Below are 16,781 nucleotides of genomic sequence, written 5' to 3'. Positions count from 1 at the left end.
GTAAGTTTGGAGAACTTTTTATTAGCTGTTTCTTTCGAAGCAAACCCCAAATCTCTGCTGTTTGTTAAGAACATCTTCACTTCAGCTATTTGACCTTCACTGTGAAATCATTCTACTAATTCTGGCACAAAATAGCTCTCATTTCGATTAACCCTGGAATTAAGTTACACTGAAACATTCTCTGTGTTCCTTTGGTTTGATTTACCCCAAAGGCATTTTTTTGTGCATTTATTACATTGAATACCCTTGATCTAATTTTATTGTTATTTTTAAAATTATAAATGAATGCGAAAGAAACTTAATTTCAAGGCCTTAGGGGATGCTGACTGTCTTCATTCTTGCTTCTTGTTTGCAGGTCATGTGAGTGGTTTCTTTTTCTAGAAAACAAAAGCAGTTCTTAATAAACACATTGTGGATAGGAATATGACCCCCCCCACCCCCCAGCCCCTGCCCCAACATAGACATTAAACTCAGGATGCGTATGCTAGAGCTACTGAGACCAAGAGTCATTTCCTAACTCTGATCTCCAAGTTGCTACATTTTAATTTTTTACTTCTTATATTTTTATCTTGATAGTCTCAGCCACCCCGATTTAGACATCTGTGCTTAGATCATAGACATTTTAATGCTGACATTACTTTTACTTCAGAGAAAATACATATTACATTTCTCCAGTGAAAAGAAAACTCGGTGAGGTCACAGTCACACAGGAGCCTCATTGTGCAAACATGACTTGAATATATTGCCTGCTTCTGACTCTGCCTTCTTGTAAAAGGAAGAAAGTTATGATTTCCATAATTATTTTCTTCCTACAACTATCATTTTTTCACAGTATAACTTACATTCATTTTTAAAATAACATCATCTGTGGATGTGACTTACCATTATCCAGTTTGGTCCTTTCTTTGTTCACTTAATCCAAATGATTATAGAGAATAATGTTAAAAAATAAAAAACTTTCACAAGTAGTAGGGAGTTTTATTTAAAAGGAATAATTTAAAGTCATATTTGTCTGGTTTCATCTTGCATTTCCTACTTTAGCTTTACATATAATAAAGCTTTACATTTATAATTGTATTTCAAATTCAGAACTAAATTAAACTTTAGAGGCTCATACTTTTATTATGTCGATTCAGAATTTTCTTTTTGAGTATATTGCTTGAACATCTCTGAACAAATGGATTGGATTGGATGGCTCTCCTGCTTAAGACAGTTTCCTCTAATGCTTCAGCCTTCTAATTCTCAGCATCGTGGGTTTAACATTATACATCAGCACTGTGGAAATTAACTTGCTGTTTCTAACATCCTTGTTTACTGTTATACTAATGTCATTGTGTAGCATAACAGAATTAAAGTCAGGCTTTCTGTGTTTCTCTAGAGCATGTATTATAGCTTTCCTAACATTATTTATTATGGTTTTATATAAAATTATTCCTTGGAATTTTTTAGTAGATATTTCATATATGTGTGAAATTTTGGAATGTATTTCTCAGCACAGGTGGCAGTCCTTAAGAAACTAAGAGGGTCTAATTGGCAGTACTTCAGAACAGCTTCTATAGTATGAAGACATGCTAATCATTATACATTCAGAATGTTATTTTTAAAAGTTGTTTAACAAAATCTAATTTTTCCTCCTTTGAGAGCAAGCTGACCTCCTTTGTAATAAGTGAAACAGAAAGTTTGGGTTTTGGGTGTTTAGCTATGTCGACATATGACAGCTGATTCAGTTTACTATACTCAACATAGTGTATACTGAGATTACTGGGGAAGTTGTCTGCCTAACTCAAGACTTTCAGGATTTTATGTATAGCTAGTGATCCTCTGCTGATATGTAATTTATTATCTGACGTTTGTAGTTCAGCTTTACCTAGGGAAGTGTGTGTATGTATGTGTGTTGGGGGCAAGGGTTAGCTGATCATTGACTTTACATGTAGAATATCATTTAGATCCAAATTAGATTTTTATAGAGTTGGAAATAAAGAACAATGTGCCAGATAAGGTGGCGCACTCCTTTAATTCCAGCACTCAGAAGGCAGAGGCAGGTGGATCTCTGAGTTGGAGACAGCCTGGTCTACAAAGCAAGCTTCAGGACAGCCAGGGCCACACAGAGAAATCCTGTCTCAAAAAGCCAAAAACAAAACAAAACAAAGCAAATAAAAAACTTAAGTATGTGGCATTGGATAAAATTCCAAATTGATGTTAAACAGTGGTGAAAGAAAAAGTAGTCCTTATAAATTGACTCATGAAACTTTTTATACAGTATCCCTATTAGTTTTAAATGTTGTTAGGTTTTAGTTCCAAAAATATGAATACCACTGTCAAAAAGATACATATTTAAAATATGGATATCACTATCAGAGAATTACATATTTACAATACATGGAAATTTTTCTGAAACATGAAGTTTTGACACTTTTTTAGAACTTTAGAAGGGGTTAAAAGTTATAGTGCTTTCTTACTAATTTTATAATACTCTTCTTAGAAGATAATTCAGACTTTCTTATGTTCACAAGCTGAGTATTTTCAAATATAAACCAGGAGACTTTATAAGATCTTTTTTCTAGAGACAACCGGCAGGTAGCTACCTTTTTTGTTTTTGTGTTTTTGAAACAGATCTTAAGTGCTGTAAGCACCCAAAAGATGTTCATAGCAGGCTAGCCTGAACTCATGGCAGTGTTCTTGCCTTGGTCTCCTCCTTTCAGGGATTATATATGAGAACTACCACACCCAACCTCAGATACAGCCACTTCCAAACATACATTTTAAAGTCTGGGTGCAGTCATTATTAATATTTATCAAGAAGTCTAATAAACCAACTTGTTAAGGACAAACTATGATGTTGGTTGAGCCTATTAAAACTATCTCACGATTTTAGTGGGTTAAACTGAAAATATTATTATTTTAAAAACAACCTGCGTAAAAGGGTTAGAGAGATGGCTCAGTGGTTAAGAGCACTGGCTACTCTTCCAGAGGTCCTGAGTTTAATTCCCAGCAACCACATGGTGGCTCATAACCATCTGTAATGGGATCCGATGCCCTCTTCTGGTGAGTCTGAAGACAGATACAGTGTGCTCCTATACATAAAAGTAAGCTACTACAACAACAAAAACTCACCCCGCTTAAAATTAAATCTAAGGATTTGGTGGCCTAGTGGCATGACTTCCCAAAAAGCAGTTTTAGTCTTCTTCCTTCTTCATGATTTTCTCCCAAAACAGTTCATGGTCTTGTTAGCTTATTGATATTTTTGTCTCTTTTAATTAAAATTTAGAAATTCTAAAAGAACGCAGTGTCAGCATTTGTCTTTGCACATTCTGAAATTATATGATGAATCTGCTTTTTGCTTTCTTTTTATCAGATCTGAGATTCTAGTACCTCAAAAGTTTAAAAACTATTCTAGAAAAGTAAACTTGAACTTTTCTTCTTAATTCTGTATGTAAGACTCTATTTCAGCTAAAAAAAGACAGTTATATTTAGCCAACTCCCCAGTTTCCCTGATTTCCTAAGGTTCTCCCTGGGTGCTATAAGCACCCAAAAGAACTGCAACCCAGAGAAGCTCTCTGATCACAGTGTACAGAAAAGGGAAAATAGAGCTTGCAAGCCTCTCTGCTGCTAGTTCCTACAGTGACTACCCCAAATAATCATTTTCTGAAATCTTTTTATATAATTTTTTATCAGAAATGATAGAAAATTAGTTTGAGATTTTAGGCAGTGGGTAAGGACACATTTATGATTCAGATCCTAGAGCTGGAAAGATGACACAGTGGTTCAGAGCACTCGCTGCTCTTCCAGAGGACCAGGTTCAATTCCCAGCACCCACATGGCAGCTCACAACCATCTGTAATAGTAGTTCCAGGAGATCGGACACCCTCTTCTGACCCCTGAGGGTATCAGGCTTGTAAGTGGTGTTCAGACTTACATGCAGGCAAAATGCCCATACACAGGGGGAAAAAAAAGACATAATAAATAAATAAATAAATAAATACAGATCCCACAAAGCACAAAATGGGTCAGAATAAAGTGAAATAGTCAGGAGTTAATCTGGAGTCAAGTTTGTGAATTAAAGATAACGATTGATACCCAGTAAAGAAAAGTAAAGTGATAGGCACGTCTGCATATAAACCCTGTATTTTTATTTTCCCACCCAAGAGCTGTTGAGACACAGGGTGTCTTTGTGTTCCCGTTATTGTGAGTGCTAGGGCTTCACTATCACAGTTAGCCACAGCAAATAGCTTTTGACTGTTGCATGTTCTGTGTATATGCTATATACAAAAATTAAATTCTAGAATAATTGAGTTTCCAAGTGTTAGCTTAAAATGGGAAGTATTAGGGAAGGGTAGAAGGCCAACCAGTTCTATGACATTGTCCCCTGTCTGGTGTGCCTGTTCTGCCAGTTCTGACATTGCCCCCTGTCTGGTGTGCCTGTTCTTTTACATTCTATGTAGAACATATTTGTTATAGAGAGGATAGGTCCATTTACATTGGCTTCCTGTTACTTTTCAGGGAGGGTAGCCATTTCCTGGGCCCTGGAAGGTTTTTTGTTTGTTTGTTTTTGTTTTTAATTTATTTTATTACTTATTTGGCAGAATAAATTGAGGTACATGGAGCGTGGGGGTTCTCTCTTCTGGTGGGATCCTTTTTTCTTTTAGGTTCCCAAGAGTTCCTGTTTCTCCTGTGGTTTAAATAATAGGTAGGTCCTTATATTAGGAAGCAAGCTCATGAAGAAAAGTGGCTGGCAGGAACATGGCTTGTAAGTAAGTTTTTTCACTCAGTAAAAATCTAAGCAGAGATGTATATGGTAAGTTGCACTGAAATGCCAATTTTAGCTGGTGTGCAAAGTGTTAGCTATTCCTGTTAGGAACAGCGTGTGTAGGAGGTATGCTGTTAGAAATTCAGCTTTCAGGGCCTTATAAAGGTCAACTGTACTTTTATGTCTGTTAATCTTAGAACAATATGTTAACCTTGTGTGAAATTAAGTCTACTTTTGTTGCCCATAATAATTATGAAGTAAAATCTTTTTTCAGGTTTCTTCTATGAGGAGATTTTTCTTCTCTTTTAATTGTGTCTTTAAAAAAATCACCATGATCACAGTTAAGGGTAAACCTTATTTTCTGGTGTTTTGGGACAAGGAAAAAAGTTAAAAACAGATCATTCAAAAGATTGATAATTGAAATTCTGTGCAGACTTTGACCTTGAAGCTTTTGTTTCCACTTCTTTCTTTATTTCAACACAAACTGTTTGCTCAACTCTCAACTCCTCCTTCTCAGGTGGTTAGCCAGCGCTTCCCTCAGAACAGCATCGGTGCAGTAGGAAGTGCCATGTTCCTCAGATTCATCAATCCTGCCATCGTCTCACCATATGAAGCAGGGATTTTAGATAAAAAGCCGCCACCAAGAATTGAAAGGGGCTTGAAGTTAATGTCAAAGGTGAATTATTTTAATTTTCCTTTCAGCTACCTTTTTAATGTTTCATCAAAATACTTGTCTTAATTTTGCTTTTGAAAGTCCCGTAGTTTTCAGTTATGTGCATTTTGTTTTAATTTTTTTGTATTGCAGAGAAAAAATACATGTATATGTATATACGTGTATATGTATGTACATGGTGGGCTGAAATGGTTGAATTTAGATATTCCACTGGCGCAGTCCAGTTCTGCTAGCTATCTGGGCCGGCTATCTGGGCTGCCCACTATGTTCCCACAATAGAAGCGGCCAGAGGCCAAGCGCAGTGAAGGAGACATTACCATGGCGGCTGGTTCTTCCATTCAGTTCCATAGAGACCATGCCCTAAAACATGGATCTTTGGGCCAGCCCTGTCACCCTCATGGTTCTCTGCTAAGCCCCAGACAATACCTGCCATACTTGAGGTTCCCAGTAGAATGGTGACTCTTAATGCTTAAAGATTAACCAATGGATTTATATATTTGGAAATGCTCAATACACAAAGTGCCCAAACAATTAGAATTGTTATCCAATATCTAACCTTTTGATAGAAATTGCTACGCAGGACTGCTAGAGATCCATGGTTCTTCCTCCATGTTGCTTTCTCTTTGTCCTTCTCTTTTCTTTTCTCCTCCTCTTTCTTTTCCTCCCAACTCCTCACTCCGCCTACCTCTTCTACTACCCGATCACTGAGCTCTACTCCAAGTACAATGTAACAGGAGAATATCCTGCTACAGTGGACCCTCTGAGGGAGGTACACTAGCAAGTAAATACCTGTCTTTCTGATTTGTTTTTCATCTTAAAATTCATAACATCTTGTGAATAAGAAAGGTTTTATTTAAAATTCTAGTTGTCAATCAAGCAGTTGAGGCTTTCATAGTTTAGATGTTGAAATGTTCACTAGGGATCCTCAACCAGTATATGAAATATGCTGCTATTGTAAATCTTGTGGCTAACCTCTAGGATAGTCCTACCACTGTATTTTACTTCTTTGCCATCAGCAAGCATAATTGTCTCATCGGGGTAAGAAAATCAACATATATCAAAATGATCTAAATGTAAAAGCAAATGAAAGATGCATGTTTTTTGTCACTGTCAAACATGTATACTCTTACTTACAGAGACCAATAGTCACTTCTGGTGACTGAGGCAGAGTTGGTTCTTCTCTAAGTAGCAGAATCTGTAAAAAGCACATGTATGCATTTGGGTTAGGAATGGGCTTTTGTACTTCTATTGAATAAAGGTGTGTTCAGTGCTCTTATTTTTTTAAAAATCTGTCTTTCAGTGAGAGTTTTCTGTATAACTGCTCTGAAAATTTTGAGTTGGAAATAAAGATAGAGATTGTAGGGTTTCTTTAGTCATTATTATTAGTATTATTATTATCATTATTATTATTAACATTTGAGACTGCAAACATGAGCCATGGGTAAAAGTGCTTGCCGTGCAAGCATGAGGACTGTAGCTCAGATCCCCCAGCACCCAGGTAAATCTCAGGAGGTGCATGGCATTCAGCCTATAGTCCCAGCATGCTGGAGGCAGAGACAAGATCTCTGGAGCAAGCTGGCTAGCTAGACTGAGTCCAAATGCTCCTGTCGTGTGAGAAATGGCTGTAATGTAGAAGATGGACAAAGATGGAGAGAAATAGTGTCAAACTCTGACCTCCACATGCTTGCAAACATGTACCAACTCACACTTGCAAATATGTGTGCATACATGCATATATCACACACATATACATGCAATAGATACTTTAAAATATGTGTGTATATATATCATATATAATAATATTTCTACTTAAAAAGAATTAAAGCTGTATTTATGATAATTTTTACAATAAGGAATAATTGATTTGAACTGCCAGTAGAAATATCACTAGTAAAATTTATATTTTAATGACTATATTTGTAGGTTTCATATAGCAAATAATTTGACTACTCATAATCATGTTTGATTGTTTAGGTACTTCAGAGCATTGCCAATCATGTACTATTCACAAAAGAAGAACATATGAGGCCTTTTAATGATTTTGTGAAAAGCAACTTTGACTTGGCACGAAGGTAAGCAGCCTGAGTCTTCAGTGGCTGCCATGTCCCCATTTTACTGTATTCTATGTATCTGGTCTACATTAAATTTCTGTGTGTGATTCCCTCCCCATCCTTTCTAGGTTAAGAACACATTTTTGTTTTATTTCATTTTAAGAGACATTGTAAAAAAAATCTCTATACTCTTAATTTCTTGGTAGTTTTCTTATTTGGAAACTGTAAAGAACGGTTGGCATTTTCTAACTGTGGCAGTACTACAGAATGGGTTCAAGAAGATTCCTTCTATTAAAAACTAAAACCATGTGATATAGATAATATATTAGAATGATCTCATATTAATAACACTTTTGTTTCTTTAGACATGTGTCTGAATTTAAAACAATTCTCTATATACCAAAAACTACAAAAATATGATTTTGAATGTGAAAAACCAGATAATTGTAGAGGCTTTAAGACTGGATTTTCATAAGTGATTCTTCACTTTAATTCTCTGAATTGTTGGTTTATTTGTAACCTTGGGGTAGTACTGTCTTTGTCAGGGTTTCTTTTTTAAAAAACAAGTGAGATGATTCCTGAGAAAGTGCTTTGTGAAGGTGCTGATCTTCAGAAGTCACTTGGCAGCAGTAGAAACCGAAGGGACTGGATTCAGCACAAGACACCCCAAGACTAAGTGCTCAGCACAAAGGAGATTTATTTCTCACAGAGGGACAGAGGGCAGGGAGTAAGAGACTAAAGACAGGAGATAGAGGATGAGGAAGAAGGGAATAAGGGAGAAGGAAAGGGGATATTTGTCCCAGGGGATGGGTTGTGCGGCTTTGGATGATGACAAAGGACTATCTCTGGATAGAGAGGAAACAGACATAGCGGGGCTTTTGATTGCTGAACTTCTAATACTTAGTAGTCAGCCTCAAGAGGAGGAAGTGGCCAAAAAAGGAAATAGACATTACTGGCTACCTTTTAGGAATGTAATGTAACAGTGTTTAGCAAAGCAGAGGGAATAGGGGAGAAGGATAAGGCCTATCAGAGCCACGTTTGCTAGGCTTGTGCTGGCAGAGTCCCTTCAGAAGCCTAGCTGATGTCACTGATGTCACACAACCTTCTGCAGCCACTCTTCCAGTTTGTTGTCATCACAGTGCTTCCTGGCCTTCGGTGTCTTCAGGTAGAAAATAACTTCTGTGAGTACTCACGGATGGTTAAGACTACCAAAGTTCCATCCCTGGCTCTGACAGGCAGGTGGTGTAACTTTAAGAGAGGTCTTTACCCAGGCCTCCATGTCTTTTATCTGTAAGATACTAGCTTATTCTCTAGATCTCATCCATCTAAATTTATTTTTCTCCAACTTCAGAAGCCTGCTCTGATGTTGATCAGTGATGTTACCAGCACTGATGTAGAAACTAAATATCAGAAATGGACAGACAACTTTCAACCTTGTGCTTCTTCTTTACACTGAGGGCATAAGCCCTCCACATTTGCAGTCACAGCTACTATATTACTAGACTCTGTATAAATTTAGTGCATATATAAGTGTAAGTATACCTGGTGTTAAAAATTCTAATGGCTTTGTGTTTTTGCAGGTTTTTCCTAGATATAGCATCAGATTGTCCTACAAGTGATGCCGTAAACCATAGTCTTTCTTTCATCAGTGATGGCAATGTGCTTGCTTTACATCGGCTGCTTTGGAACAATCAGGAGAAAATTGGCCAGTATCTTTCCAGCAACAGGTATGTTTTCCCAGTCTTTGGGAAATTAAACACTTAGTTTAAGTTGAATTAATAAAATTATTGAGCCTCACTGTCGATCTTCTACTTTGTACTTTTTGTAGTAAAAATTATGATTTAGAAAGAGAAATGCAGACTTACGTGAATATGGCAAAAATTAATTCATTTTATATGATTAGTAGCACCAGCTTTCGAACATGTGATATTATTAAGTGTATGCACATAAAGCTGCATATAGGAAGTACCAAATTTGTCAGGCTTGGTGTCATACTGTTTAATCCCACTGCATGGAAAGCAGAGTCAGGTAATCTCTTTGAATTTGAGGCCAGCCTTGTCTACTTAGAGAGGTCCAGGTCTGCCAGGGCTACGTGATAAGACTTTGTCTCAGAGGGAAGGCAAACTAGAGAGAATGAGAATGGATCCAGTAACTCACATTATTTGGAAATTATTTCATTAGCTTTTCAGTCAAAGCTTCTGGTGACATAAATTACTTGCTGTCCTTTCTCAGAGTTATTTCCTTTTAAGTTTATATAGAATTGTAAAGAACTCCAATTTCTGTGTCTGAGAAATTCTTTTGGGTGCCAATAAAATACAGTTTTCTCGTTTGTGAGAAAGGGCAGAGATGTGGTTTAGCAACTGTGGCTAAACAACTAGGAGATGGGAGTTTAAAAGTAAACTTTTATTCCTTTAACTGTTAATATATTGATGTAGGCATGGACATGGCTGACATGTGCCACTAAAATAGGAGAAGGAAAGTACTTATCCTTGCAACACCCAAGTAACATGGAGCTCTGCTTTGCTTTGTTTTTTTTGTTTTTTGTTTTTTGTTTTTTTGTTTTTTTGTTTTTTTGGGTTTTTTTTTTTTTTTTTTTTTTATGTTTTATTTTTGGTTTGGGTTTTGGTTTTGGTTTTTTTTGTTTTTTTTTTTGTTTTTTTTTGTTTGTTTGTTTGTTTGTTTGAGATAAGGTTTCTCTGTGTAGCCTTGGCTGCCCCTGGAATTCACTCTATAGACCAGGCTGACCTCAAACTCAGAAATCTACCTGCCACTGCCTCCCAAGTGCTGGTATTAAAGGTGTGCGCCATCACTGCCTGACTAATAACCTGGCACTTTTAAAGATGATCATTCTCTTATTTTGTCATGATTTGAATACATACGCACAATTTGTTGAGATTTTTAAATGTGCTTTTGTGATTTTTGTGATTTTAAAAATGATATGTATTTCAAAGATGAAAATATAAACAGTGATTTGACACTTTCATGTCTGCCAACTAGCTTGAACATGCTGTAATTTTGATATAACCACAGGTCTTTATAATATTTATTTGTTGAGAGGGAGAAGAAGGAAGGAGGGGCTCACAGGAGAACACACACTGACCATTCTGGGCCATTCTTATTTAAACCACCACACTGCTTGGTTACCAGCACTGATGTCAAGTAGCTCACAGCCGCCTCTTAATTCCAGCTCCAGAGGATCTGATAACAACTTCTGGCCTCATAGACACATACACATGAATAAAAAATAAATCTTTAAAAATATGTTATGATACCAGCATTTGGGAGGCTGAGGCAGGAGTATCATGAGTTTGAGGTTAACCTGGCATGTCTACAAAAAAAAGTACATAAAAGATCATCAGTTACCTATGGTTACATAGGCCCATGTTCTAAGCACTGTTTTCACAAGATAGATTCTTTTTACCATAAGAAAAAATAGATGAGAATGTTACAAGTATCAATTCTACAAAAGAATTGAACTTAAAACAATACATTTTACAGGTAGGAAATAATTGTGTTTCTAAGATCTGAGATCTTTTAATGCTGCAGTCTTACAAGTCAGGCAGGAACAAGTAGTTAAAAGAAAAGCAAGCAGTGACCGTCTAAAGGAAGGTCAGACTGCTAGTTAATGTGAAGTTCCATTTCCTAAGCATTTCCTGCTGTTGCCAGGGATCATAAAGCTGTTGGAAGAAGACCTTTTGATAAGATGGCCACACTTCTTGCATACCTGGGTCCTCCGGAGCACAAACCTGTGGCAGATACACATTGGTCCAGCCTTAACCTTACCAGTTCAAAGTTTGAGGAATTTATGACCAGGTAAAACACAACTTTGAAAGGATGAATGTTTTGGGGTTGTGAAACAAAGTTTATCACCAAACCACTTATTGAATGTGCTTATGCTTTATTGACATGTTTTGTTTGCTTTGATATATTGATTTTCTTATAAAAAGAATGAGGTCTTACAAAAAAGCTTATCTAGCTTTTTTTTTTAACATTAGTTTAGTGTGTGTGTGTGTGTGTATGTGTGTGTGTGCTGGTGTGCCCTTGCCCACATCTAGACTGTGGGAGTCAGTTTTCTTCTCCCACCATGTGGGTCCTGGGGATCAAGCACAGGTTGTCAGTTCAGTGGTGAGTTCTTTTACCTGTTGAGCCATCTTGCAAGGTCTCTTTGGTGTGGTCTTCATTTAACACTTTAAAGAACATATAGATATTGGGGCTGGAGAGATGGCTCAGTGGTTAAGGGCACTGGTGCTATTCCAGAGGTCCTGAGTTCAATTCCCAGCAACCACATGGTGGCTCACAACCATCTGTAATGGGATCTGATGCTCTCTTCTGGTGTGTCTGAAGACAGCTACAGTGTACTCATCTACATAAAATAAATCTTTTTTTAAAAAAGAGAACATATAGATAGCATTATTTTCATATTATAGTTATAGAAAATACATTAAATGGGCATAACTTATTGACCTGAATTCACACCTGTTTCATGGTTCTTTTGGATTTAAATCCTAAGTTCTTATTACCATACTGATATTTTTTTGAATCCTTCAAAAAGTTCATGGTTTTAATTTTTTTTAGATTAAGGCCTAGAAAATATAGTACACTTAAACACTGCTACAACAAACATTTCTCTGAGCACTTATTTTGCATCTCATTTAGAGGACTCTAATCTATCAACTAAAAGATTCTCACTATTAGACACACACTTGATGTTTGCTAAATACATTTTTTTTTATATTTCACAAACAGTACATTGTGGCTGTGAGTTGGTTGTTTTATTCATAGGATATGTCAACAACAGAAGGAAAATATTCTCAACTGACATTCAGAAGTTAATTTATAAAAGTTAAGTTAAACAGTAAGACCCTGCTTTAGGGAGAGAGAGGGAAAGAGAAAGAGAAGAGTGAGAAGCTCCAATTCAGTATATGTCTAATAAATATTACAGAAGCCACATTTAGTGAGACTGGGATGAGGTAGAGATATTGGTAGAGTTAATGGATATGAACTTTCCATTTATATCCCATAATTTGCAAATCACTTAAAACTTCAGATAAACATAGTGAGTTTTAGCAGAATATATAAAAATTAAGCTATGTAGTTTCAGAAATGTACATATCAGAATTGTGAAAAAGTATTCAGAATGTAGGATAGACTTAATCACTGAGTAATCATCAAGAAAAAGGTGTCCGTGCTGTTTGTGAAGGTGTGCGTGTACAAATCAAAGAAGGAAGGCCTTTCTTTCTGGGGGTGGGGAGATTGGGGAGGGCAGCCCTGCCGGGGGTCTTCTTTCTTGTCAGTTCTCCTTGAGGCAGTGGAGGAGAAAGGGGGAAGAGCATAGGTGGAGGCTAAGACTTTTGTCTTACGAGATACTTAGGGTTGCTGTATAATAATAAAGTTTACTTATCTAAGTCTAAGTTACTTTGCTACTGTAGCTGACCTCCCTTCTGTGTTCCTCTGAGGCCAGAAACTGCAGTCTGATACTTAGCACCTCACCCTAAAACATCAGGAGAGTAAGTAAAGGATTAATTGCTAGAGCCTTTTCCCTTTTGTCCAGATGCCTCTTGCTTGTCAGGCTAGGGGGAAGTTTGGAGCAATAAACTTGTATTGAACCAGGAGAAGAGAATCATCCTTGCAGAAGGAAAAACTTTTATATAAGAAAATATACATAACTCACATAAATTCATATACAGATTCATGAATGCATATTTATATACTTATATTCAAACCAGTTAGGCCCAGCTTACATAATTCACATAATTACATATTTAAACACATACATCCATACTTACATATGCATTTGAAGCAGAAGACCAAGTACCAGTGCAGAAAGAACTCACTCATTCTGGATGAAAAATAAGCTCCAATCTTTATTATATAGAGAAAGAAAAAGCTTCTACTCTTTTATTGCTAAATGAATTAAGCCCAAGTCTGTAAGAAGAAGGCTTTGTTCTCTTTAGTAAGACTAAGCCTGCCCTGCTATTAAGGAAAGACCTGTTCTGTCCCATGGTAAGGAGAAGCCTGCTGGCTCCTTCTGCTACATTCCCCTTCTAATCTTGCTCTCCCCTCCTGCTCTGATGTCACAATAATGCTCTAATTCTCAATGCCTTTTCTCTCAATGCTATGCCTTTACTTGTAAGTTCTTCTTGAGTTCAACTCTGCCTAAAAAAGTTCTCTTGTGTCCTGACTAGAAATCATCCTCATTTCTGTTCTAAAAAGTTCTGTGCAGATCAGCTAAAAAGTGTTCTGTCTAAAAAGTTCCCCTCAGCTCAGTTCTGTCTCTTCTCTTTGTCCTCAGCACTTACACATCTCTTTGGGTACATGATCACAAGGAAAAAATTTCATCAGAAGTTTACACATAAATTCAGATCATAAATTGAAATAGAAGTTTACAACAGAGAATGTTTACATGAATATCCATTAGGAGTAATTATCTGGCTGAACATTCATTACCTGTCATGGCTCCACAGGTTTATAGAGAGTTGAAAACCATAACTGAGTTATTAGTGAAATTTTGTATAGATAAACCCAGTCATCATTTAAATCTTCTGTCCTAGCACCTATAATAAATCATTAGTTCCCTTTTTATGACCTCTGGTTAATGGTCTTAGAACCTCTTGGAATATGCTCTGCATAGTAGAAAGGCTGCTTACTATCAGAAGCAGTTAACTGGTGACATATGGGAGACAGGCAGAGTTCTCATTGCAGTTTTGACTATCAGAAAGGGACCTAGTAGCAGTGCCAATATAAAAGAGCTTAAGAAATACTGATATAATTTTAGGAATTCTTATAGGATCATCATAAAGAATTAAGAAGTCATCTGTTTGTCTATTTAGCTTCACTACAAGATAGTACATCTTCATAGATCTGCAGAGATCTGCTCTAAAGGGTGGACTAATACCTAGTGATTGTCATATATGTTTAATAATAACAGGAAAAGCATATTAATAACAGGAATCTTCCTTAAATTTCTTCTGGGTCGTGCCTATAGGAGCAAATATGTCATGGATTATTTTAATCCTCCGAGGCAGACCATCTCAGGAAGATCACCTGTTGGTTATTAGCTTGTCCCATGATGGCTCCTGACACTTTCTCATCTCTCTAAAATCCATAAACAAGATTGATGAACTGAACTTGCAAGGAAAAACAAACTAAAAAACCCTTTATCTGAAGGAAAAAAAAAATAGCATGCAGCTCCTTTCCCTGTCCAGTGGTGATGTGCTGTTAAGTAATCCCAAGAGAGTAGTCCTGACTCAGGAATACACCTTGACGTTTTGCCCTTCAGAAACCCAGTTGCTTTTTCAGTATTTTGGTTTTTGTTTATTGTTGATTAATCATATTTGTCTTTAGCTACTCAACAGTCTATGTAAAGTCTCTAAGTCACTCTGCTCTTTGTTTTAGGCACCAAGTACATGAGAAGGAAGAGTTCAAGGCCTTGAAAACGTTAAGCATCTTCTACCAAGCTGGCACCTCTAAAGCTGGGAATCCTATTTTTTATTATGTTGCACGGAGGTAAGAAATATATTTTAGTGTCTTTTAATAGGGGTTTTCAAGTGATAGCAATTGAAGAAAAGTGATAGGTTTTTTTCCCCTTTTTTGAATTAATAGCCCTTAAAGCCATGCCTCCCTAGATAGTCTGCTCTCTATTAGGGATTTATTTGAGAGTACTCACTTCATATTGTTGCCTTTGCTACATCAGATGTTAAGATACTACCACAAGGAGTTACTATCAGAGTGAAAAGTCTTCCGAGTATATTCTGATTTTATAATATCTGCAACACAAAATTCAGAACCCCCCACACACACTTAAGAAGAAAGAAAACTTAGTGTATTGTGTAAGACTGTTGTATCAGAGCAATTTTATCAGAGCGATTTAAGAAAGAATTCCTGAAGCTATAGGAAATGACTGTAAAGATGGATAGGGTGGCCCGGGAAATAGACTGATGTCCTCAGGCATGCTGTGAGCTCCTCCTTCTCCATGGCAATGGGCTTGCCTTGCTTTCCCTGCCATGTGAAAACTAACGTGTGACGGTATTTGGTTAGGCTCTCTTTTTCCCATTGAGAATGGCACAACCCACAGTGGCCAAACTTTGACAAGATGTGATGCTACACAGCAACCAGTGATGTCAAGATTTTCAAGGGTATTCCAGCAGCTCTTAGTCTTCCCAAACTTAACAGAAATGGAGGAATTGTTTGTTGACTCATGGTCATGAATAGCAAAAACCTGGCAGAGACTGAGAGATCATACAAAGTGGGAGAAGGAAACAGGATGAAAAACATGAAACTTGTTTAATTAGATAATCAGCTCTCCAGAGCACTGGGTAACTGGGGAATAGAAAAGGAACAGAAAAACACATTTACCTTTGCCTGTCCTTTTTAACAACTTTAAGGAATATCTTCTAATTCCAGGCAAATGGTACATTTCTAAATATAGCATTTAAGAGGCCAAGGCAGGAGGATTGTGTTGACTTAGAAGGCTACCCTGGGCTACAGGCTGAGATCCTATCTCAAAAAACCTCCTCCCAAAAAATGGCAGGAAAGAACCCCCTCATCTCTCTACAAAACTGTTCTTGTCTTGGTTGCTCTTTCTAATATAATTTTAATTTTCTTTTGCTTTTAGGCCATGTTGGTATTTCCACTTTAACCTCTAGTACTACCAGGGTTTTTTGACTTTCCCTGCTATGTCTAAGTTGTGAGGACTGGTAAGGAGGTGGTAGATTTGTGCCTCACTCCCAGCCCCCTTTGAATTCCTTGTAGTTTAAAGGTAGCAAAATGTTGTAGAACATGGCAAAATTTGGATTTTATTTTCCCCTCTTCATGATAAGGATCTGTAAGTTTGTGGTCTTTCTCTGTGGTGGCCTAGCAAAGACAAAGCAGCTTGGCCAGGCCTTTTACTGGTTTCATCAGTGAGGCTTCCACAGCTCTAAGTTATGTCTGCACAGCATAGGTTTGAAGTTGGCAGAGATTCCCAGTCTGCTGCTTATTAGGTGTTCTGACCCTTCTTCATTTTTGAGAAGGAAGAAAATATGCTTGTTAAACTGCTGTGTCTCTTCCTGGTGATTTTTGTAACAAACTTGAGTTTTGTGTTTTTGTTTTCTTTTTCTTTTTTGGATATGGTATTGCCAAATCCAGTTTTCAGTACTTAGGAGTTTTAGGTTTTTTTTGCTTTATGTTTTGAAATGTGGCATTACCAAATAGCCAGAGTGGCCTGTAACTCAAGATCGTTCTGCCTCAGTCTCTGGGGTACTGGGCCTCTGGGGCTTGTTTGTTTGTTTGTTTGTTTGTTTGTTTTTTAAATATATATGAACATGCTTGT

The 16,781-nt window shown here is 37.0% G+C and overlaps 1 protein-coding gene and 1 long non-coding RNA gene across 5 annotated transcripts in view; one reads left to right on the top strand and one right to left on the bottom strand.

Annotated features, from left to right (window-relative positions):
- Positions 1 to 16,781, top strand: part of Nf1 (neurofibromin 1) — a 239,489-nt gene that overhangs the window by 117,440 nt on the left and 105,268 nt on the right. For 3 of the 4 annotated variants that reach the window (XM_076936207.1, XM_034506963.2, XM_034506964.2), the window contains 5 exons: positions 5,265 to 5,423; positions 7,395 to 7,492; positions 9,052 to 9,198; positions 11,138 to 11,284; positions 14,867 to 14,977. In XM_076936207.1, coding sequence (XP_076792322.1) covers positions 5,265 to 5,423; positions 7,395 to 7,492; positions 9,052 to 9,198; positions 11,138 to 11,284; positions 14,867 to 14,977 — 662 coding nt within the window. Of the gene's footprint in view, positions 1 to 4,646; positions 5,209 to 5,264; positions 5,424 to 7,394; positions 7,493 to 9,051; positions 9,199 to 11,137; positions 11,285 to 14,866; positions 14,978 to 16,781 lie in introns of those variants that run through there. The other variant, XM_076936208.1, reaches the window with a different exon arrangement.
- On the bottom strand, positions 2 to 6,617 carry LOC143442738 (uncharacterized). Its single transcript, XR_013111170.1, has 2 exons — positions 6,555 to 6,617; positions 2 to 377 (listed from the first exon to the last, which is right to left on the bottom strand). It is a non-coding gene; the product is annotated as an uncharacterized LOC143442738 (long non-coding RNA).

The sequence above is a fragment of the Arvicanthis niloticus genome, chromosome 6 (genome assembly GCF_011762505.2).
Source record: "Arvicanthis niloticus isolate mArvNil1 chromosome 6, mArvNil1.pat.X, whole genome shotgun sequence".
Classification (NCBI taxonomy): Eukaryota; Metazoa; Chordata; class Mammalia; order Rodentia; family Muridae; genus Arvicanthis; species Arvicanthis niloticus.
This window is presented reverse-complemented; position numbering and strand designations above follow the sequence as displayed.